Source organism: Carya illinoinensis, chromosome 10, assembly GCF_018687715.1.
Source record: "Carya illinoinensis cultivar Pawnee chromosome 10, C.illinoinensisPawnee_v1, whole genome shotgun sequence".
NCBI classification, from domain to species: Eukaryota; Viridiplantae; Streptophyta; class Magnoliopsida; order Fagales; family Juglandaceae; genus Carya; species Carya illinoinensis.
The window spans coordinates 22,540,327-22,557,531 of record NC_056761.1 but is presented as its reverse complement, the minus strand read 5'-3'; the positions used below and the strand labels follow the sequence as shown (position 1 = coordinate 22,557,531).

The 17,205-nt window shown below is 35.0% G+C and overlaps 2 protein-coding genes across 6 annotated transcripts; both read right to left on the bottom strand.

Moving 5' to 3' along the window:
* Positions 1-1,545, bottom strand: LOC122279756 (syntaxin-124-like). The gene has a single exon (XM_043090563.1). The coding sequence runs from the start codon at positions 1,354-1,356 to the stop codon at positions 448-450; it is 909 nt and encodes a 302-aa protein (XP_042946497.1). The 5' UTR covers positions 1,357-1,545; the 3' UTR covers positions 1-447.
* A 3,223-nt stretch (positions 1,546-4,768) lies between these two features.
* Positions 4,769-15,493, bottom strand: LOC122278336 (B3 domain-containing protein Os07g0563300-like). Of its 5 annotated transcripts, none has more exons than XM_043088528.1 (15): positions 15,160-15,493; positions 12,947-13,028; positions 12,717-12,815; positions 11,643-11,997; positions 11,380-11,513; positions 11,180-11,283; positions 10,743-10,839; positions 9,586-9,760; positions 9,094-9,173; positions 8,684-8,731; positions 8,322-8,585; positions 7,264-7,313; positions 6,730-6,843; positions 6,108-6,178; positions 4,769-5,880 (listed from the first exon to the last, which is right to left on the bottom strand). In XM_043088528.1, the coding sequence occupies exons 1-15, from the start codon at positions 15,285-15,287 to the stop codon at positions 5,108-5,110; spliced, it is 2,574 nt and encodes an 857-aa protein (XP_042944462.1). In that variant the 5' UTR covers positions 15,288-15,493; the 3' UTR covers positions 4,769-5,107. The 5 variants fall into 5 exon arrangements, with proteins under 5 accessions (XP_042944462.1, XP_042944464.1, XP_042944460.1 ...); XM_043088530.1 differs by having other exon boundaries at positions 11,658-11,997; XM_043088526.1 differs by having other exon boundaries at positions 11,180-11,513.
* Positions 15,494-17,205: the final 1,712 nt, after the last annotated feature.

Here is a 17,205-nt window from a genome sequence, read left to right as displayed (position 1 = left end):
TAGTACATGAATGCAAATTGCATTTCAAGAAACGTATCAAATTGCCATTACATTAATGTCTTCCTAGTGTTAAATATGACGCATCCTCATTTCCCTTTGCCATGGCACGTCGATGTAAACAAATGCAAAATAGCCCTTAAGAAAGAGGGGCTGCAGACGAGTTTCATGTAGACTACGCAGTACTAGCTCGATCTGGGTAAGAAATTCCTTTGTGACATACCTGAATGTTGTAGAAGTTCACCAAATCTCACAATTCCAATTCTCCTCTCTAGTGTCACAAGCCAACTCTGAGACATCGATAAAACTCTATACAGAAAGGAATCAAACCTTTTCCAAGGTTTGCAGTATCAACCTACCCTGTTTTTTAACTTCTAGAATAGAAACCAGAGAGCATGCTTTCTCAGATCGACTGACAAAAAACATGCTTCTTTCTTTTTCTTCCTATCACTATGGATGCAAAAGATATTGTGTTAAAATTGGAAAGAGGAGGACGACTATGACAATAGCAGCAAGGGTAATGGCGATGCATGTCCACTTCCGGGAGCTTTTCTGATACTCCCTGGCGTCCTGAAGATTATCGGTGCCTCGTCTCACAAACGAATTAGCATGCGCCACGTGACTCTCTATGTCGTTGAGCTGGTGACCCTGAGACTCCACCAGAGCAGCCATGTCCAAGAATACCTGATGAAGCTCCATCAAGTTCTTCTCTATCTCCTTTACGGCATCATGTCTTTCTTGAATCTCTGATATGGTATCCAATATCTGACCTCTCCCCTGTTCCTGAATTGCCTTTTGTAGAAAATTTTCGCTTTCCCCACTTGATATCATATTCTCAATAGTTTCTTCGGTTGCTTTCTCTCCAGTGATGGTGAAATACCTGCGTTCCACAGTTTCCTTATATTCAAGTGTCATTCTGTTTCTCAGTCCCTGAAAATCATCCATCATGTTCTTGAGCTTCTTCCCCAACCCGTTAACAACCGAGGTCCTGGTTCGATCTGCAGAAGAACCTGGACCGCATCCTGGAAGTTTTCTGTGAGCTACGTTGGAACGTTCTAAGCCTTCGAGTTTCCCCTTGATAACTTTGACGCGCTTGAGGACCTGCTCAACGTCTGAGTCCATCCGGGCTCGTAGTTCTTTCATGGTTTTAGCATTGTGGACGATCTTGCACTCTTCATTTGCGTCTTGTAACTTTCTGTACTGCCTCTCAACTTGGCTCATGTCTTCCTTGACATTCTCGACATCTTCAAAGAACCTGTCGAGGTTGATACTCTCTTTGCCGGCTTCCATGTCGTCCAGGTAAGCCTGCTGCTTCAGGTCTGTATATCTTTTGAACGAGCTCGAGAACAAGTCGTTCATCTTGGCTCAAGTTTACAAACCACTGTTCTCACTTCTGCAAATGGGGTTCTTTCAATCTAAAAGAATTGAAGAAGTAATCTAATATGGTCCTTTTTTCTCGTATAACTGAAGTTTTTGAGGGTTTTGGAAGGTGGGAAAAAGCAAAAGCTGTCGCAAGAGACGAATGTACGTACGTAAGGCGAAGTTTCCTTATTTTTGGCGGTGTTGGCGTATTAGAGGCTTAAGTTTATTTGAGATTAGAACCGGCCAATTTTATCAAAGGTTGTTCGTTCATTTATCAACAAGTGCCATTTTTTATTTCATTGGACACCAGTAGTCTTGTTGACATGGTCGTCGGCTATCCTAGCAACCTCTCTTCTCTCTCTGTTTTTTTCTTCTCTCTTTTCTCCTGGTTTGTTGTTTATTTTCCGATAAAACCGGCATTTGGTTGGGTTTGGCGCTGCTTCCGCCCTCAAAAATCCCCGCTCTAATTGCAAAAACATCACAGGTTTTCCTTTTGTCTTCTGGATAGTACCATCGCAAAGCTAAAACGAAAAAAAGCGTTAGATTTGGTGAAGAAAGAAGCTGAGCCTTTTTAAGATATGTGAGTTGTCTAGTAAGAAAGAATAGAAAATCAGAGAAAATAGTAAGGCTGTAACAGCAGCTTCTTCTGCTAAACCCTCAATGCACCCGAAACCAAGGGGTAGGGGTGGCAACGGCCAGCAGCAGCCACCGCGCGCCCACCGGTGGTTGGCTGCTCTGTTTTTTTCAAAATAAAGTTCTTTTACTTTCTTTTTTTTTTCCTTGACGTGACATTTTTTTGCAATAAATTTTCTAAACCTTACTTGCATTTTTATAAGGTGATTGCTTAGAGTTGGGGATCATTTTTTAAAAAAATTTATTTATCAGAAGAATTAATTTAGAGCAAACTTCAACACCTATTGACATGAAATTTTCCTTTAGAAAAATACTACATACAATTGCTAAAAAAAAAAAATGCTTTTTCTTTGACTTACTAATGATCCCATTCATCTTCTTTGTATGGCAATTATTGTCAAAGCCAGCGGAAATGTAATGACCCATAGAAAATCTTAACTACATGGCTTATAATCTAAAATAACTAACCAATGATAAAATTGGAATCCTATTGAAATTTTATAAAGAGCAAAAACTTCTCTTTCTCAAATAACGGGAGATCTCATACATAGTGGCGGAACCAGCAATTGTGTTGAGAGGGGGCCAACTTTTTTACTGTGTGACACATTTATATAAAGAGTAATACTAGATACAGTCGTAAGGTATGCAAGTTCTACGTACTCCATTTAAAAAAAAAAATGTTGGGTCCACTATTAAAAAATAATTTTTTCATATGGGTCATAGATTTAACTACTTTTTTCAAAATGCAGTGAACGAAACTTACACATCCTAAAACTACCAACATCATTTTTCTTATGTAAATTAAAAAAAGATTAAAAAATCATAAAAACATAACTATATAAAATTATATCTTAGTAATTTGCTACATACACGTAAAATAAAATTCTAAGCACAACTTAGTAAATGTTTTAGATTCTAACGATAATGTTTCATAGAATAATATTTATCCATTATAATTTTGTAATAAAATATTTAGAATTTATTTTATTCATATAAATTATCAATGAATCTTTTAGAATGTCATCTTTTGTTCTAGTATGTAAGTTACTTTATTAGATTTCAGGCAAAATCTAAATATTCTCGTATCACATTAAATATATAATACTATAATTGAGATTTAAATAAATTATTTTCTTACTTAATAAAGTCTAAAAGATAAAATCTCTCAACTATTTTTCATATAAATCATCTATCTTAAATAATTTTTCTTATATTTTTAATTTGGATTCCATATTAAAAAGCCCAATATTGTATATAAAAAAAAAATTGGGATCCATATAACAAGCTTATTATTTCTCCTAAACTTAGTTTTAATTTTAATTTTAGAAAGGTCACATCCTTGAAAATAAATAATATATAGAAATTAAACAAAATTTTGGGACTATAACAAAAAAATTGGAGACATTTCTAGATATATTGAAATTTTAGAAAATTTTAAAGAGCATATAGAGATTATAAATTTTTTATTAGAGGTGGGCATTTTTTATATCAATCTATATAATTATTATAAAATCTAGGGAGTATGTTGTGTGTCTTGGGTCCCCCAAAAGTATAACGTATAACGTGGGTCCGTCATTGCTCATACACTATCTATCCTTATCTTTATCATATTGAATATAAGATGATATGTCTTTTCTTCTCTCTTTTTTAACTATAAACATCAAATTGAGTTATCAAAACCAACTTATTTCTTAAGAGTATTACAAGTATCGAGTCTATGGACAGGCCTTAATTGTGTTATTGAATACTCATAATCTATATTTCAAGGCCTTTGTCAACGTACGTGCGACCGGATTTAATTCATTAATTTGTTTCGAAGCCTTTTAAGTATTATGAACCATGGTTGATAGCGGCATGTGTACCCATACCAAGAAGCATGGGTTATCATAATCATACCCATGAATGCTAAAATTCTATTTAGTTTTTATTTGAATATGAAATGGGTTTTTAGCCCATCACTAAACTACATTCTATGTTCACAATTGATTCATTTTTCAGCACAAGTACGAGATTTTTCACGAGCTATGTTATTGTTTTATTATATTATTTTTTTAAAAGAAATAAATTAACATTACTTAAGTCTTTTACATTTTCATTAAGTTCCAATTAATAATAAGTTAATTATCATCTGGAAAAAATAACATTTAAGCTTAGACTTATATATATAGACATGTTTTAAATGAGACATTTTTATAAAATAATTTATAAAAGTAACTTCATTTCATAAAAATACCCTCCATTATTAAGTAATTGCCATTTAACAATCTATTACAATTTTTGTACCATTTAACAATCTATTACAATTTGTGTAAATAATTAGTTCATTTTATGGATGATTCAAGCCGGAGTCAGTTTGGTCAAATCGTTCTCAAGCAACTCCTTTATTAGCCTTTTCATTTTTAACCCTACCTACTAAAAAGTTACAACAAAAGGCAATCCAGAAACAAACATAAGAAGAAATATGCTACTAAAAAAGGAATGACGGTTCTATTTGCAAGGGAAAAAAGAAACAAAAAAGGGATCTGGCTTTGGACCAGTACTGGCCTGTTACCTGAAGAGGTACTTTGAATCACCACCGAACGTGTATGAGAACCCTCCCAACAGCTAATAGAGTGGGGACTCCTCCATTGCCAATGACTCCCAAAATGCCACCAACTTCAACTTTTCCCATGCAGTTGAAATCTTCCACTTGGTAATAAAATACCAACACAAGAATTTTCAATCACCAAAAAGCATTTTTTTTTTTTTTATACCGAGCCGAAAACACAGAATATAATTACATCCTCAAAGTATGTAGATGAGGGTAGAGAAGTGAGCTTCTAAAAAAGAAACTATTTCAACCCACAAAAACTACCCGCTTTAGTTGCATTAGAATTATCTCCCTACCTAACCATTTTTGGTGTCATAGTTATATTAGTGTAGAGAGGAGGAGATCGTAGCACATTTTTGGTTTCTCAACCATATGGGCGCTCCGCTCCCTGCCCCTCTTCTTATGTACAGAACTGAAGATGGGAAGAGGCATGAAGTTGATATGGATGAATTTACAACAGAAACTTCCCCATCAACCAACAAGAGTTCCACATAGCCGCTGATCAACATCCATAAATGATGAAATCTATCCAGTTGCTGGAGTGGATCCAGATGATTTTAAAGACAAAGTTGCAGGAAGGTCTTCTTCAGCGTCGGAATGATGGTTGCCAAGGGTGACAAGATTGTTGAGTTTTTCTCCCCCTGGTCCATCTCCACTAGGCTGTGACTGATTGCCAGATGAGTTTCCACTGCCACCAGAGCTTGACAATTTCTGCCGATACCTGTCAGTTGCATCTTGCAGTGACTTCATCATGCTGCCAGAATCAGAACCTGGTGAAAGCTCTTCCTCCCGCTCCGGCTGGATATTCAGGTCAATTTGACCTTTAAAAGGAGAAGAGGACTTCATTCTGTTGGGCTCATCATCAGAAACATCATTGACCTCTCTGATGTGCTTTGGACTATTATTTCCAGTATTACTACATGGCAGTGAATCATCATCCTGCAGTTTCTCGGGCGATGGTAGCTGCTGTTGCTGCTTTTTCCGTGTTGTTTCTGCTTCTTTCTCTGATTGTTTCTTCTCACGCCGCAACATTAGGGTGCGGAAACGGCGCTTCACTGTTAGGCAGACATTACAGGTGCAAGTCTGCTTGTGTTTTGGACCCTTTCCACTTGGTGGCTGAATGCACACAATGCATGAACAGCCAGGTCTATGTCGGGGGTGTTTTGTTGTGGCTTGGGAGGATGCTGGAAGTGATTCACCCTCTCCCAATATTGCTAGGTTTGCAAGAGTATCAAGCCCCTCCAAAGCTTCAACATTATCTAGGTCCTGTTTAGTAGCTTTCAGTTTCTTGGTAGCAGCTGCCATATCATAATGCACATTTGATGATTGGGAATTAAAACCAATCCACTAAAGGAACAAGGCTACGCACACAGGTAGTGAAAAGGGAAAAAGAATTGAACTCTAGAACCCAAATCCTGAACTCTGGTACTTTGCATGACAATAAACCTAGTTGGTGTCCTGCATGGTTTGATGAGCTGTCTATATTGGACAAAAAGATCCAATATTTGTTTCAAGTAATTCATACCTAAATTACAGTGTGGTAGCAGATCTTCAAGCTGTTCTGCCGTCAATTCTTGGGCTGCCGAACACAAAGATCTGATAGCAGAGAGAACCACGGACATATCAAGGGAATGCCAGTGTCAACTCATACATTTTCAAAATTTTCTAAAAGTTTCACTTTTTTAGCTTTGTTGTGCATGTACTGGTTTCTTACACACGAGAAGATTGGCCAACATATAAGACAAGGAATAGTAGTCTCCTTGCATAGATAAAACTTAGCGACACTTTGTGCAACATTGTAATATTTAGGTATAGCAAAACTTCCCTAATGACTTAACAAGAATATTTAGCTGAATGGCTGGAATTGACATTTTTGCCAAGTTTATGTATTTGGAATATTTTCAAGCAGTTCTGACGGCACACTGAATCTTAAGTCCTCCAATATAGAACCCAAAAAAATAAATGCCCACACAATATGATTTTATCCTGGAATGTGCCTCATGAACTAGCAATCCAATAGCGCACATAACCCAAATAAATCCTTCATTTGATCAGAACCTCCAGGCTACAAGATGGTAAAAGATGCCAAGTGAAGTAGATGGGATGGAAACACAAGTGGCAAAGTTAAGAAACAGATGATGGTCTACCTCTCTGGGTCCCATGAGTTATCAGTACAGGTCCACCTTGAGGGAAGCAGAGCATTGGCAGGCAATTTGCGCCACTTGAAACAGTCTTCACATTGAACCCACTGTATCTTTTCACTGACACAGATGATACACATCATTGGAGTTTTCCAGGCTCAAAGAGTGAAACATAATTAGTCCATGTCTATAATGATACAGAGAGAGCTTACAACTGGAGCTAAAAGGAAAAACAGCAATCACTTTGAACTAATATTCTGTTTAACTGTTTTCTAGAACAGCAGTTAGAAACCAGTTTGACTGCGCAAAAAAAATTGAAATGAGACACGATGCCTAAAAATAATATATATGTACGTTTCCTATAGCAGAAGTCTCACAGACATTTTCACCCAGGAAAAACAAGTTGAAGGCAGGCACAAAAATTAGGGAAAAAAAAGAACATACAAGGTACGCTTGAACTCAATACAATAACCATAGAAGTATAGGGGGACATTAAAGAATTAACACGAGACTTAGGAACAAAAGATATAAGTGATTTACCCCACATTACTGGTAGCAAAAATAGACGGCTTCCCAAGTATTGGTGCATCCTGTAATAATAGATGTCAGAACTCAAAACAGAGGCACAAAACTTGGAAAACTTTCCGTTATTAATCAAAACAGAGGGAAATGCCAAGGAAAAGTAGCACTTAAAAAGACAACAAACATGCTACAGAAGCCATTAGAATCAAGTTCCATCTTTCCCTCTTCAATATTGGGAGTGTTACCGGGTGTTTTGGCCCACTCTGTTTTTCATAGTAAAATTTAAAAGTGAATAACAGATCAAGATATCTGTTCTTAATACAAATGAGAAATGATAGGGATCGTTGGTGGCAACACCAAATTGTTTGAGGAGAAGTCTGTATGAGGAGGGAGGTTTATGAGTAACACCAAACTGTTTCAAGATTCTTCATTTTTATTTTTATTTTGGATAGGTAAAAATGAAAATTCATCGTCTGTTGTTTTCTTTGTTCTTTCTTTTCTTTTCTATTCCTTCCTTTTCTCCCCAACAAAGAGTCATGTCTGCATCAAAATTAGTTAATTTAGCAATTTTACATCACTAATAGGGAATAGTAATTATATGACAAAGCAACTACAGTACTAACCAGCCACTGAAGGTGAGAATCCTTGTGAATCACGGAAGAATAAAAATCAATAAATAAGTCCAAATCAATCATGTTCTTTACTTGTCAGATCTTCTAAACGAGTGGCCAACCACCAAACTTCTTTCTTTTTCTTTTTCTTTTTTTTTTTTTTTTGATTGGCACTGGGTGTCCTGAACAAAGTCCCGACTAGGCCAACCACCCAATTATCAGGCCCAGCAGAGCATGTCACAAATCATGCTATTTGAGTTGGAAAAAAGAAAAGGATATGGTTATGAACAGTGAACACCATAGCTTAAAATAAAATAAATAAATAAAAACTTCTTCAAAATTGCAGTCAGAAGCACAAGCAATCATTGACGACCAAAAGAAATATTATTTGACTAAAGAAAGTGTACAACCAATCATAGGCACTCCTATTTCTTTCTCCATAGCAACAAACATTGACTAAGGTACCTCGTACTCCTCAAACTCAAAGCCTTCAATCACCACTATACTGGGGGCATGGTTAGGAGAAGGGCGGAGTAATCCTTGAGCTTCTTCCCATGTTAGCTTCAGCTCTATCAGGTCCTCATTTTCAATCCTTAGGCGCTTGCTCTTTGGACGCAAGGTGCTGCTCTTCCTCTTCCTAGTGATTGATGATTTACCTCCTATTACTTCTTTAGCTATGTATCCTGACTTATCAACTTTATACCATGAACTAGGATCTGCCAATTCAGCCTGTTTGATTGAAGAAAAGAAAGGTGATTCCGAACTACATCTTCCAAGATGAAGAATATTAAAGCAACTTCACCAGTCTTGGTTTTTGTAACACTTACATCTCCATGCGTGGAAACTCCATTCACTGTCTTAACTGTTTCATTGTCCTGTCGACAGAAATACATATACAATTGATGATGAAAATTGTAAACTAAACCCGTTAATCTTCTGCAAAAAAAGATATTTACAGACTGCAACATATTACCATACCAAACTTATGTGACAAAGAAAACAGATAACATAATTGAATTTCAGAATTTGGTCATTGGATTAACAAGTATGCAACTAGATAATCGTCCAACAGAAGATCAAGAGCAATAATGCAGTTCTAAAGCACAAAGTAATCACTTCTAACTGGACAGCTGAAGAACATTTTAACTACCATGTCATATGCCTGATTGTCTTTACATTCTTACACAAAGATGTAACTAAGAACATGGTGATGCTAGGCTATTGTATAAGGCAAAACCTGATCAGATGATTGAGCAGTTGAAGCCTTTCTGAATCCCATAACCAATTTTCCTTCTGGCTCTAACCGACTAAATGTTACTGAGAAAACAAAATTAGTTATCAGTCCAAAAGCAAGAAAATAAAGAAATCATACACTCCATATTGGTGAGTTTACACCATGCCAACTAGGGAGATGAACTCAAACATAAAAGCATGAATCGAGTACATAGAAGGCCAACGTCTCCTTCCCCAAAAAAAAAAAAACACGAATTAAAAAGCAGCATTTAGCACATAAGTGCTAGACCAAATTGCAAAACTATGCTTGAAATGTAGACTGCAGTAAATCAAAGCCAGCAAAAAACCGAGTCCAAAATAACTACAAGGAAGAAAATTGGCCACAGGTAACATTTAATCCTGTGCTAAAGCATGATAAGGTGCTATTCAGCATATATAAATTTATCAGCCAATCATCCAAAAGCTAGAAATTATCCATTGATGTTTGGTTAATTACCTATATCGCCAGCTTGCAATTGCATGGCCTGTATGCAAGGAGTAACCCCCTCCAAAACATACATTCTGCTATTGTTGTTGGGCCAGAAACGGAACTGAAATATCCACTCCTTGCCCTTTGCATCCTGGACTTTAAGAGGTAATCCCTCAGGCTGAGAAATTGATGGAAAGTAGGCCTGTCTCAAGGTGAGTAAATATGGTTATAAAAGGATCATCTGCATAAAAACGTTTACAAATATAACAAATACACCCACTTAGAATAGTTTATTCTGTAAATGTGAATTGCCAACAAGCAATCTGCTATTTTATAAGTGCCAACAAGCAATCCATGATGTGCACCTAGCCACATACATCTCATGCTAAAGAAGAAATTTGGTTAAGGTCAAAACTGCCCTAATACCAAACATAATGTAAATCTTTTGAAACAATAAGTTACACTAAGTAACATGGTACTAGGAATGACAGCCACCTAAAAAAGCCCTGCTAATTCAACAATATGAAATGGAACTTCTATGATATAATATATAACAGCAAGTCAAGTATCATATAACTAAGTTCTCTACTGCCATTATTACAGTTAATAACTGTCCATATCCCTACCAATACAATGTTCTGTATACTTCACTAAGAAAACAAGAAAACAGAATAATACTTCCCTAGCATATTATCCTAAAATGGAGTACCATCATAACAGCAAAGACTATGGTTAAGCAAGGGCACCGTCAGACTGCAAGCCTTTGCGTCTAACTGTTACTCGTTTGATTACACGAATGAGATGAGATAAAAGTTAATAACTAAATAAAATATTATTAGAATATTATTTTTGTTTTGAGATTTGAAAAAGTTGAATTGGTTTTTGTATTTTATTTGGGAGTTTGGGAAAGTTGTAATGATCAGATGAGATGCGATGAGATGGTTTGAGAAAGCAAACCAGGCCTTAGAAATTGAAGATCACCAATAGATGCCTATTCCTTATAACATTTTTATTTCACATAGAAGGAACAATTTATTTAGTTTCTATAGATTGACCATAACAAACGCATCAACAGCAACAATAGTAAACAAAGAAAAAGAATATTTTCTGTCCAATACAAAGTGCTTTAAGAATAGACATGCTGAAAATAGTCATGGCTTCAGTGGGGGAACCATCAGACTCACCTCTGCACATTTTTTTGGAAGAACTAAACGCCCAATACGCCCAGCATCACTGGCACTTAACATTTTTTCAAATAAAGGAGTAATTACCGAATTCGAGCTTACATGGTTAAGGCTTACATGATACTCAAATGTTAGTACAAAGTATAGACAGGTATTGCATCTTAAACCATAGTGATGACACAGACACAAAGACTTGTTTTGCATAAAGGACTTTATTATTGCACAAAAATGCCCTCAATTGAAAATAGAGTTGTAAAAGAGTTGTAAAAAGAGTTGTATCTTTATCACTTTCTTGAACCATACAAAAAAAAGCCAAGCCAATCTTCAGAAATCACAATAGATTCATTATTTGAATCTGTAGTCCAAAAGTTTAAGATTTTCATTTCATTTTCAGAACTTTAAAATAAAAAGAAAATGTTATTTAGTCAAAAGGATACTCTCCAGAAATTTGCTGTAGTTCTTGATGAGTAAACCTGGGCCAGTACCGAGAAAGTAAGTGATTCCTTCCTCGTGCATCTACTCTAGGCCTTCCATTTCGAACCTGAGCTTCACCAGACAAGTCAACTCCACCATGTAAATTACCATGAAATTGCTTTGGCAGAGGTGTAGAAGTTGTTCGCAAATGTGTTCCACTAACCCCGATTTGACCATTTGTTTCATTTGAAGATGCATGAGGTACGGTCAAACTGAATTTTGGGGTAGATGGATCCTCCTTTATAGAGGGGGGCTGTTGAGATAAACATGAACTGTGGCTTTCCTCACACTTGATTCCTGAAAAAAAAAATGTTCACATTATTTCTACTGGACAATTCTTACCAGCATGCAAGAAGGAACTTCGCAAATCATCAGAAAATTTCCTGGTTCTTTTTGTTTATTTCTTCCACTTTTTTTTAAACATACCAATAAATTGAGTACCTGCATTCCCATTTTCAAGTATTTCCCGGGCACCAAGCTTCAGGCTTCCATTCATCAAGCTTTCAGAAAAATCATCAGTCTTCTTTTTTTCCAGGGGAGAGCTAGATAATCTTTCACTGCCATTAAGTTTGTTGGTGCCACTTGATATGTCAACTTCATAGGGTACCCTTGACTGTAACTCCTGTGGAGGTATAGAAGAATTGAACAAACTCGGTGCTTGCCGCCATGGTACAGGACCTGATCCAGCCAAATGACTCCAACTTTTGACAGATAGGTCTTTAAGTCTCTCAGGTAAAAGGGAGTTAAAACACAAAGATGTTGGCCATGCCGGATTTGATGTCTGAAATATGTTATGCAGTGCATAGTTATAACAAAATCGACAGTATATCAAATGCATCTGGCACATATTGAATATCACTTCAAATGTAAGTATTGTTGCTTGTTACCGATTGTATCATTGCCCTATTGAATACAGATGTGGTAGTAGGGCTTCATTTGCTAATTCTTATCAGACAGAATAAGGAAAACTAATTTCAATTCTCTTAACAAATAAAATTTTGTACACAAGTTGTTCATATTTTTTTCTGTTTGCCAACCTTGACACAAATTTTGCACAAGAACCTTAAAGTACTGTCACTATCTCCTAGAGAAGACATTTCTTCTCCTATTCTGCAAGCAAGAATGAATGTAACAGTTTTAAATTCATTGCTCAAAGCTAAAATTTAGTGCACAAAGATCAATCATGCATACGAGCATCACATTGAGGAAGTCCCATGCTTACTTCTATAGGCTTATCCACTAGTCTGACTAGGGGTAATTTTTTTCTGAACTTGACAGTCGTACAACATCAGTCAATGGTCTGAATAACAAAAATTAGTGAATACTCTCGATCAAAGGCAACTAATGATGCATTGTCAAAATTGCCAAGGGAAATAATTGATGAGTATAAAAAATAAATAAATAAATAAAAAGGCACCATAAACAGTGAATGAAAAAAGAAAACAATCATAAAAGCACCTAATATATAGTATTGATTAGAAAAGCCAAATAAATCCATACCCAAAGGACATTTTTTCTTGCACACTTCATGCATTCAATCCCACCAGGATCCAACAATGTAAATACATGACTCGAAACAATACATCCACAATGAACTTGCTGCAAAATAAGATTACTTATTAGAACTTATACAAGAAATCAAAAAATGGGATTGTAAGAACTCAAATTCAAATTTGACACCTACCACTCCACTAAAGAATATTAATAACCAGAGAAAACTGCCAGCTCACCTTCCCACAAGTCTCACAACACCTCCAACCATTGGCAGTCACGTGGAAAGTCTCACAGAATCTTCCTTCCTCATAAATAGAACTAGTGTCACATAGAACTAGAGTTAGGATAAAGATATCACAAAACATTAGATTAAGAGATCGTTTTTATATTAGATAAGGAACATAAAAAAATATTAGTTAGGCTAAGGGCTTCTTTCAAATCAAATTCTTCATGATTCTCCATTCAGAAAACTACCAATAACCATCCAAAATGGCTACCTTCCTTAATAGAACAATTATTCATCTTCACAGTCAATAATTTATAAGTAATTGAAGATTTATCAAAAATAGGCACACAAAGTTAATGATAAACATAAAATTGCAAACTGATTTGCATATCTTATCCTGTCAGAACCAAGAGTTTTGCTTGTAAATAGATGCATCCAATGTAGTGGCTAACTATAAAATCTCAATAAATTCCAGAACTTGTGCTGTGCAAGAAACATAACCTACTATAAATGCAAGATTTTACGATGTAATATCAAGGTATGAAGAATTAATAAAAAGCAGTCAAATGCTCCATGATAGAAAAAGGAAAATAAGTGGGCAGATGTAATCCCTCCCTCCCTCCCTCCAGAACTTGTGCTGTGCAAGAAACATAACCTACTATAAATGCAAGATTTTACGATGTAATATCATGGTATGAAGAATTAATAAAAAGCAGTCAAATGCTCCAATGATAGAAAAAGGAAAATAAGTGGGCACATGTAATCCCTCCCTCCCTCCCGATAAATTATTCTGAATATGCTAACCACTTCCTACATCAATTTTCACACTACAGACAGAATCAGCTTTGTTCCCCCTTCCCCTTACTCCCCCCCCCCCCCCCCAAAAAAAGGATAAAGAGGAAGAAGAAGAAAAAGAAGAAGAAGACAGGAGACAATTCTTAAAGAAACAATCACACTATGCTTGCAGGGACCAAATTATTGTTATCCCTAAATACTGGAGGAAAAAAATACAACATGATTAGAGATTGGATTGGTTTCATCCATTCACAACATACATTCCAAGAGAAATGGCCTCAGTTAAAAATATTGTGAGGATTCCGACGGGGAATTTCCTGAACTTTAAAAATTTTATATTGACCTTCCAGATACAACTCAGAATGCAGAATCCTCCGAGAGAACAAAAACAGGGCGATAATCACATGCCAAATTCAAAAGCAGGACAATGGTTAAGCGATGAATGGTCATCGGGGAATTGGACCGGGTCATCTGAGAATTGGACTGATAAAAGGTGTACTGATTTACTATCCCCTAGTTTCTGCTCATCAAGTACTGAACTAATATGAAAAATTTCAACCAGTGCACCAAGCACAAACAAGATTCTAATTTTGGAGGGAGCTTCAGAATTAACAAAAACCCTTGAGAAAGAGAACTTTATAGAAGCACTTGCATTAATTAAAAACCACTTGGAATTATACAGGAGCAAAGCACGCAGGCATCTATTTATTGCAATACAATAAAAAGGGAAATACGCAATAAAAGCTTCAGTTTTGAATTCTGTTCAATAACCACATTTCCACAGAGAAAACCTCAAGGGAATATAATTACACTCACATACGGATGATCTTCCAAAAATCTCAAGGGAATATATTTACACTCACATACGGTTGATCTTCCCGGACTAAATTATACACATTGACTAGTTACCATATAGATATTGTATCAAATAGTTCACAAAAGTAGAAGTCCCTTTAAAAGTTCCAGAAAATAACGACAGGAACTATTTTCCCGTTAAGACGGCTACGTAAGGAGTATTTTGCCCAAAAAATAACTTTTCCCGTTCTTCACGTAACCTTGCGAGTGCACTATCCTAAATACAAAAGTCGATTATATGGATTTCTCAATCAAACTTCACACCAGTAAACACATAAACCCCCAACCTAATTTCCCGAATTTTCCTTCCAACAAGCCGAATCTCCAGCTCCAAAGTAGAGCACAAAACAACAAACACATCCACCCAACTGCAACAGAAATAAAAAAAGGATCCCCAAAACCACTATACAAGAACGCCATCACCACGCAACAGACTCGAAGCTCAAACTAATCCCCCACACTCCAAAACCTCAAAATTACGGCCAGCTAAACCTTTAAATCAGAGGTGAAAAGGGAGCACAGGAAACTGTACCAGTCAACAAACAGTAAACAGGGAAAAAAGAGTTCGCTTACGCGCATCGATCACAGAGCTCGGCGTACTCGCCGGTTCGGAGCCTCCAGCCCTTTCTCGGCCGCTCCGATTTCAACTCCTTGCAGTCCAAATTGTAGCACACCTTTGAGGACGACGAAGCAGACGACATCGAAAATTAGGGACAAAGTACAGTAAAGATGCTACATAAACCCTAGAAACTCAAGGCCCCATAGAACAATTTAGCTAAAAATGCAAAAACTCGTAATGGCAATCCCGGCCTGATCTGTAATCATGTGCGTGAGTGAGTGAGTGAGAGAGAGACAGAGAGAGAACGGTATTTCTGACGTGAGACAGAGTAATGCGCTGCTCTTCATTGTATTATGTATCTTTAATATCACGTCGAGGCGTGTGTCTTCTTATTATTGAAAAAAAAAAAAAAAAAAAAAGTAAAAAAAGTTTCTCTCTATCGAGCCCCGTCGTTTCTTGTCTCCTTTTTATTTTAAAATAATTATAAAAAATTAATATTTATAATCACATATTTTTTTAAAAAAATAAATAAATATAAATTTATATAAAAAATTATTTATTTAATAACAAACTTAATTTTTTTAAAAAAAATTAAACAGAATTTACACATTTTAAAATTATATCTAACATTATTCTTTATAATTTATTTTAAATTAATTTATAAAATTGTATCATTTATTAAAAAATAATTTCAATTTTATAAAGCAATCAAAGTTAGGAAATAGTTGTAGACTATTAGAATTTTTTTTTTCCTTATTTCTTTTTAAATACAACATCCTCTTTCTTAAAAGTTGGAAATGCGTCAAGAGTATGTGGCTCAGATGACATGAGATCCAGCCTTCATAAGAGAGGTCTTGGGTTCGATCCCCTCTTCAATCCCCAATATCAAAAAAAAAAAAAAAAATTTGGAAATGCATGTACATGAAAGCGAAGAGTTCACGTGAAATCTATGAATTGCTAATTCCTTCTTTTGTAGGTAAAAAAATTAGAGATAAAAGTCTTAACATTTAATTCCCCAAAACCATGCATCCCTTTGTAATAAAAAATAAAAAAAATAATATTTACAACCACAAAATATTTAAGCATCGCATATTATTTTTTTTTAAAAGTAAGTAAATATGAAATTTATATAAAAAATAATTTTTTTAATAGTAGATATCATTTTTTAAAAAAAGAAAATGCACAATAAATATACAGCCTATGACTATATCTAACATTACTTAAAATTAAAACGTTAGTAATTTTTCTAAATGCTTTTGCATAACATACACCATCCAAACAAACAAAAATGTAAAAACTGTATAACAAATGCAATGTTTCTTATGAGATATGCTATATTATACTCTTTTGACTAATTTTAGTATGCAAGGTGCATCTTTTTAAAATAAATAAATAAATTTGAGATTTATATGAAAAAAAAAATTACTTTTCTTAAAAGGGGTATGCAAGATTTATATATCTTAAAATTGTATTTAACTTTACTCTATCACAATATACAGTATACTCATAAGGTATATTCATCAATTATTTTTTAAAATAATATAGTTAATTTTTAATAAAACAAATCATGGATTTAATAAAATAAAAGTGACTACATAGTAAGTTTAATATAAAATAATGTGATTTTTACCACGCCAACATGAAATGACGATGACATTAATTATCATAATGATGCCATGGGTGGCAATATCTAACATTACTCGTAAATTCACTATGAATACAACATGAAATTAATGATTTTGAATTTAATATAAATATGTTCGAGTCAAATGAATTGATCCGTTAAAATACGATTAATAAATAGGTCAATCCACAATATGCTTAAAAATCCTAACTTATCACTCATCTCTCATTCACTCACACCGCTCACACTCCTTAATAATTAATATGTTTATATTTTTATTATTGAGATTCTAATTTTGGATCTATGCTAAAATTTGTTATTGTTAGACTTGTAATATTGTGTCATTATATGTTAAAATCTTAACAATATTGATATTTTTTGCTAATATTTAGTTTTAGGTCTTATTTGGTTTTATATATAGTCTCATCTCAGCATC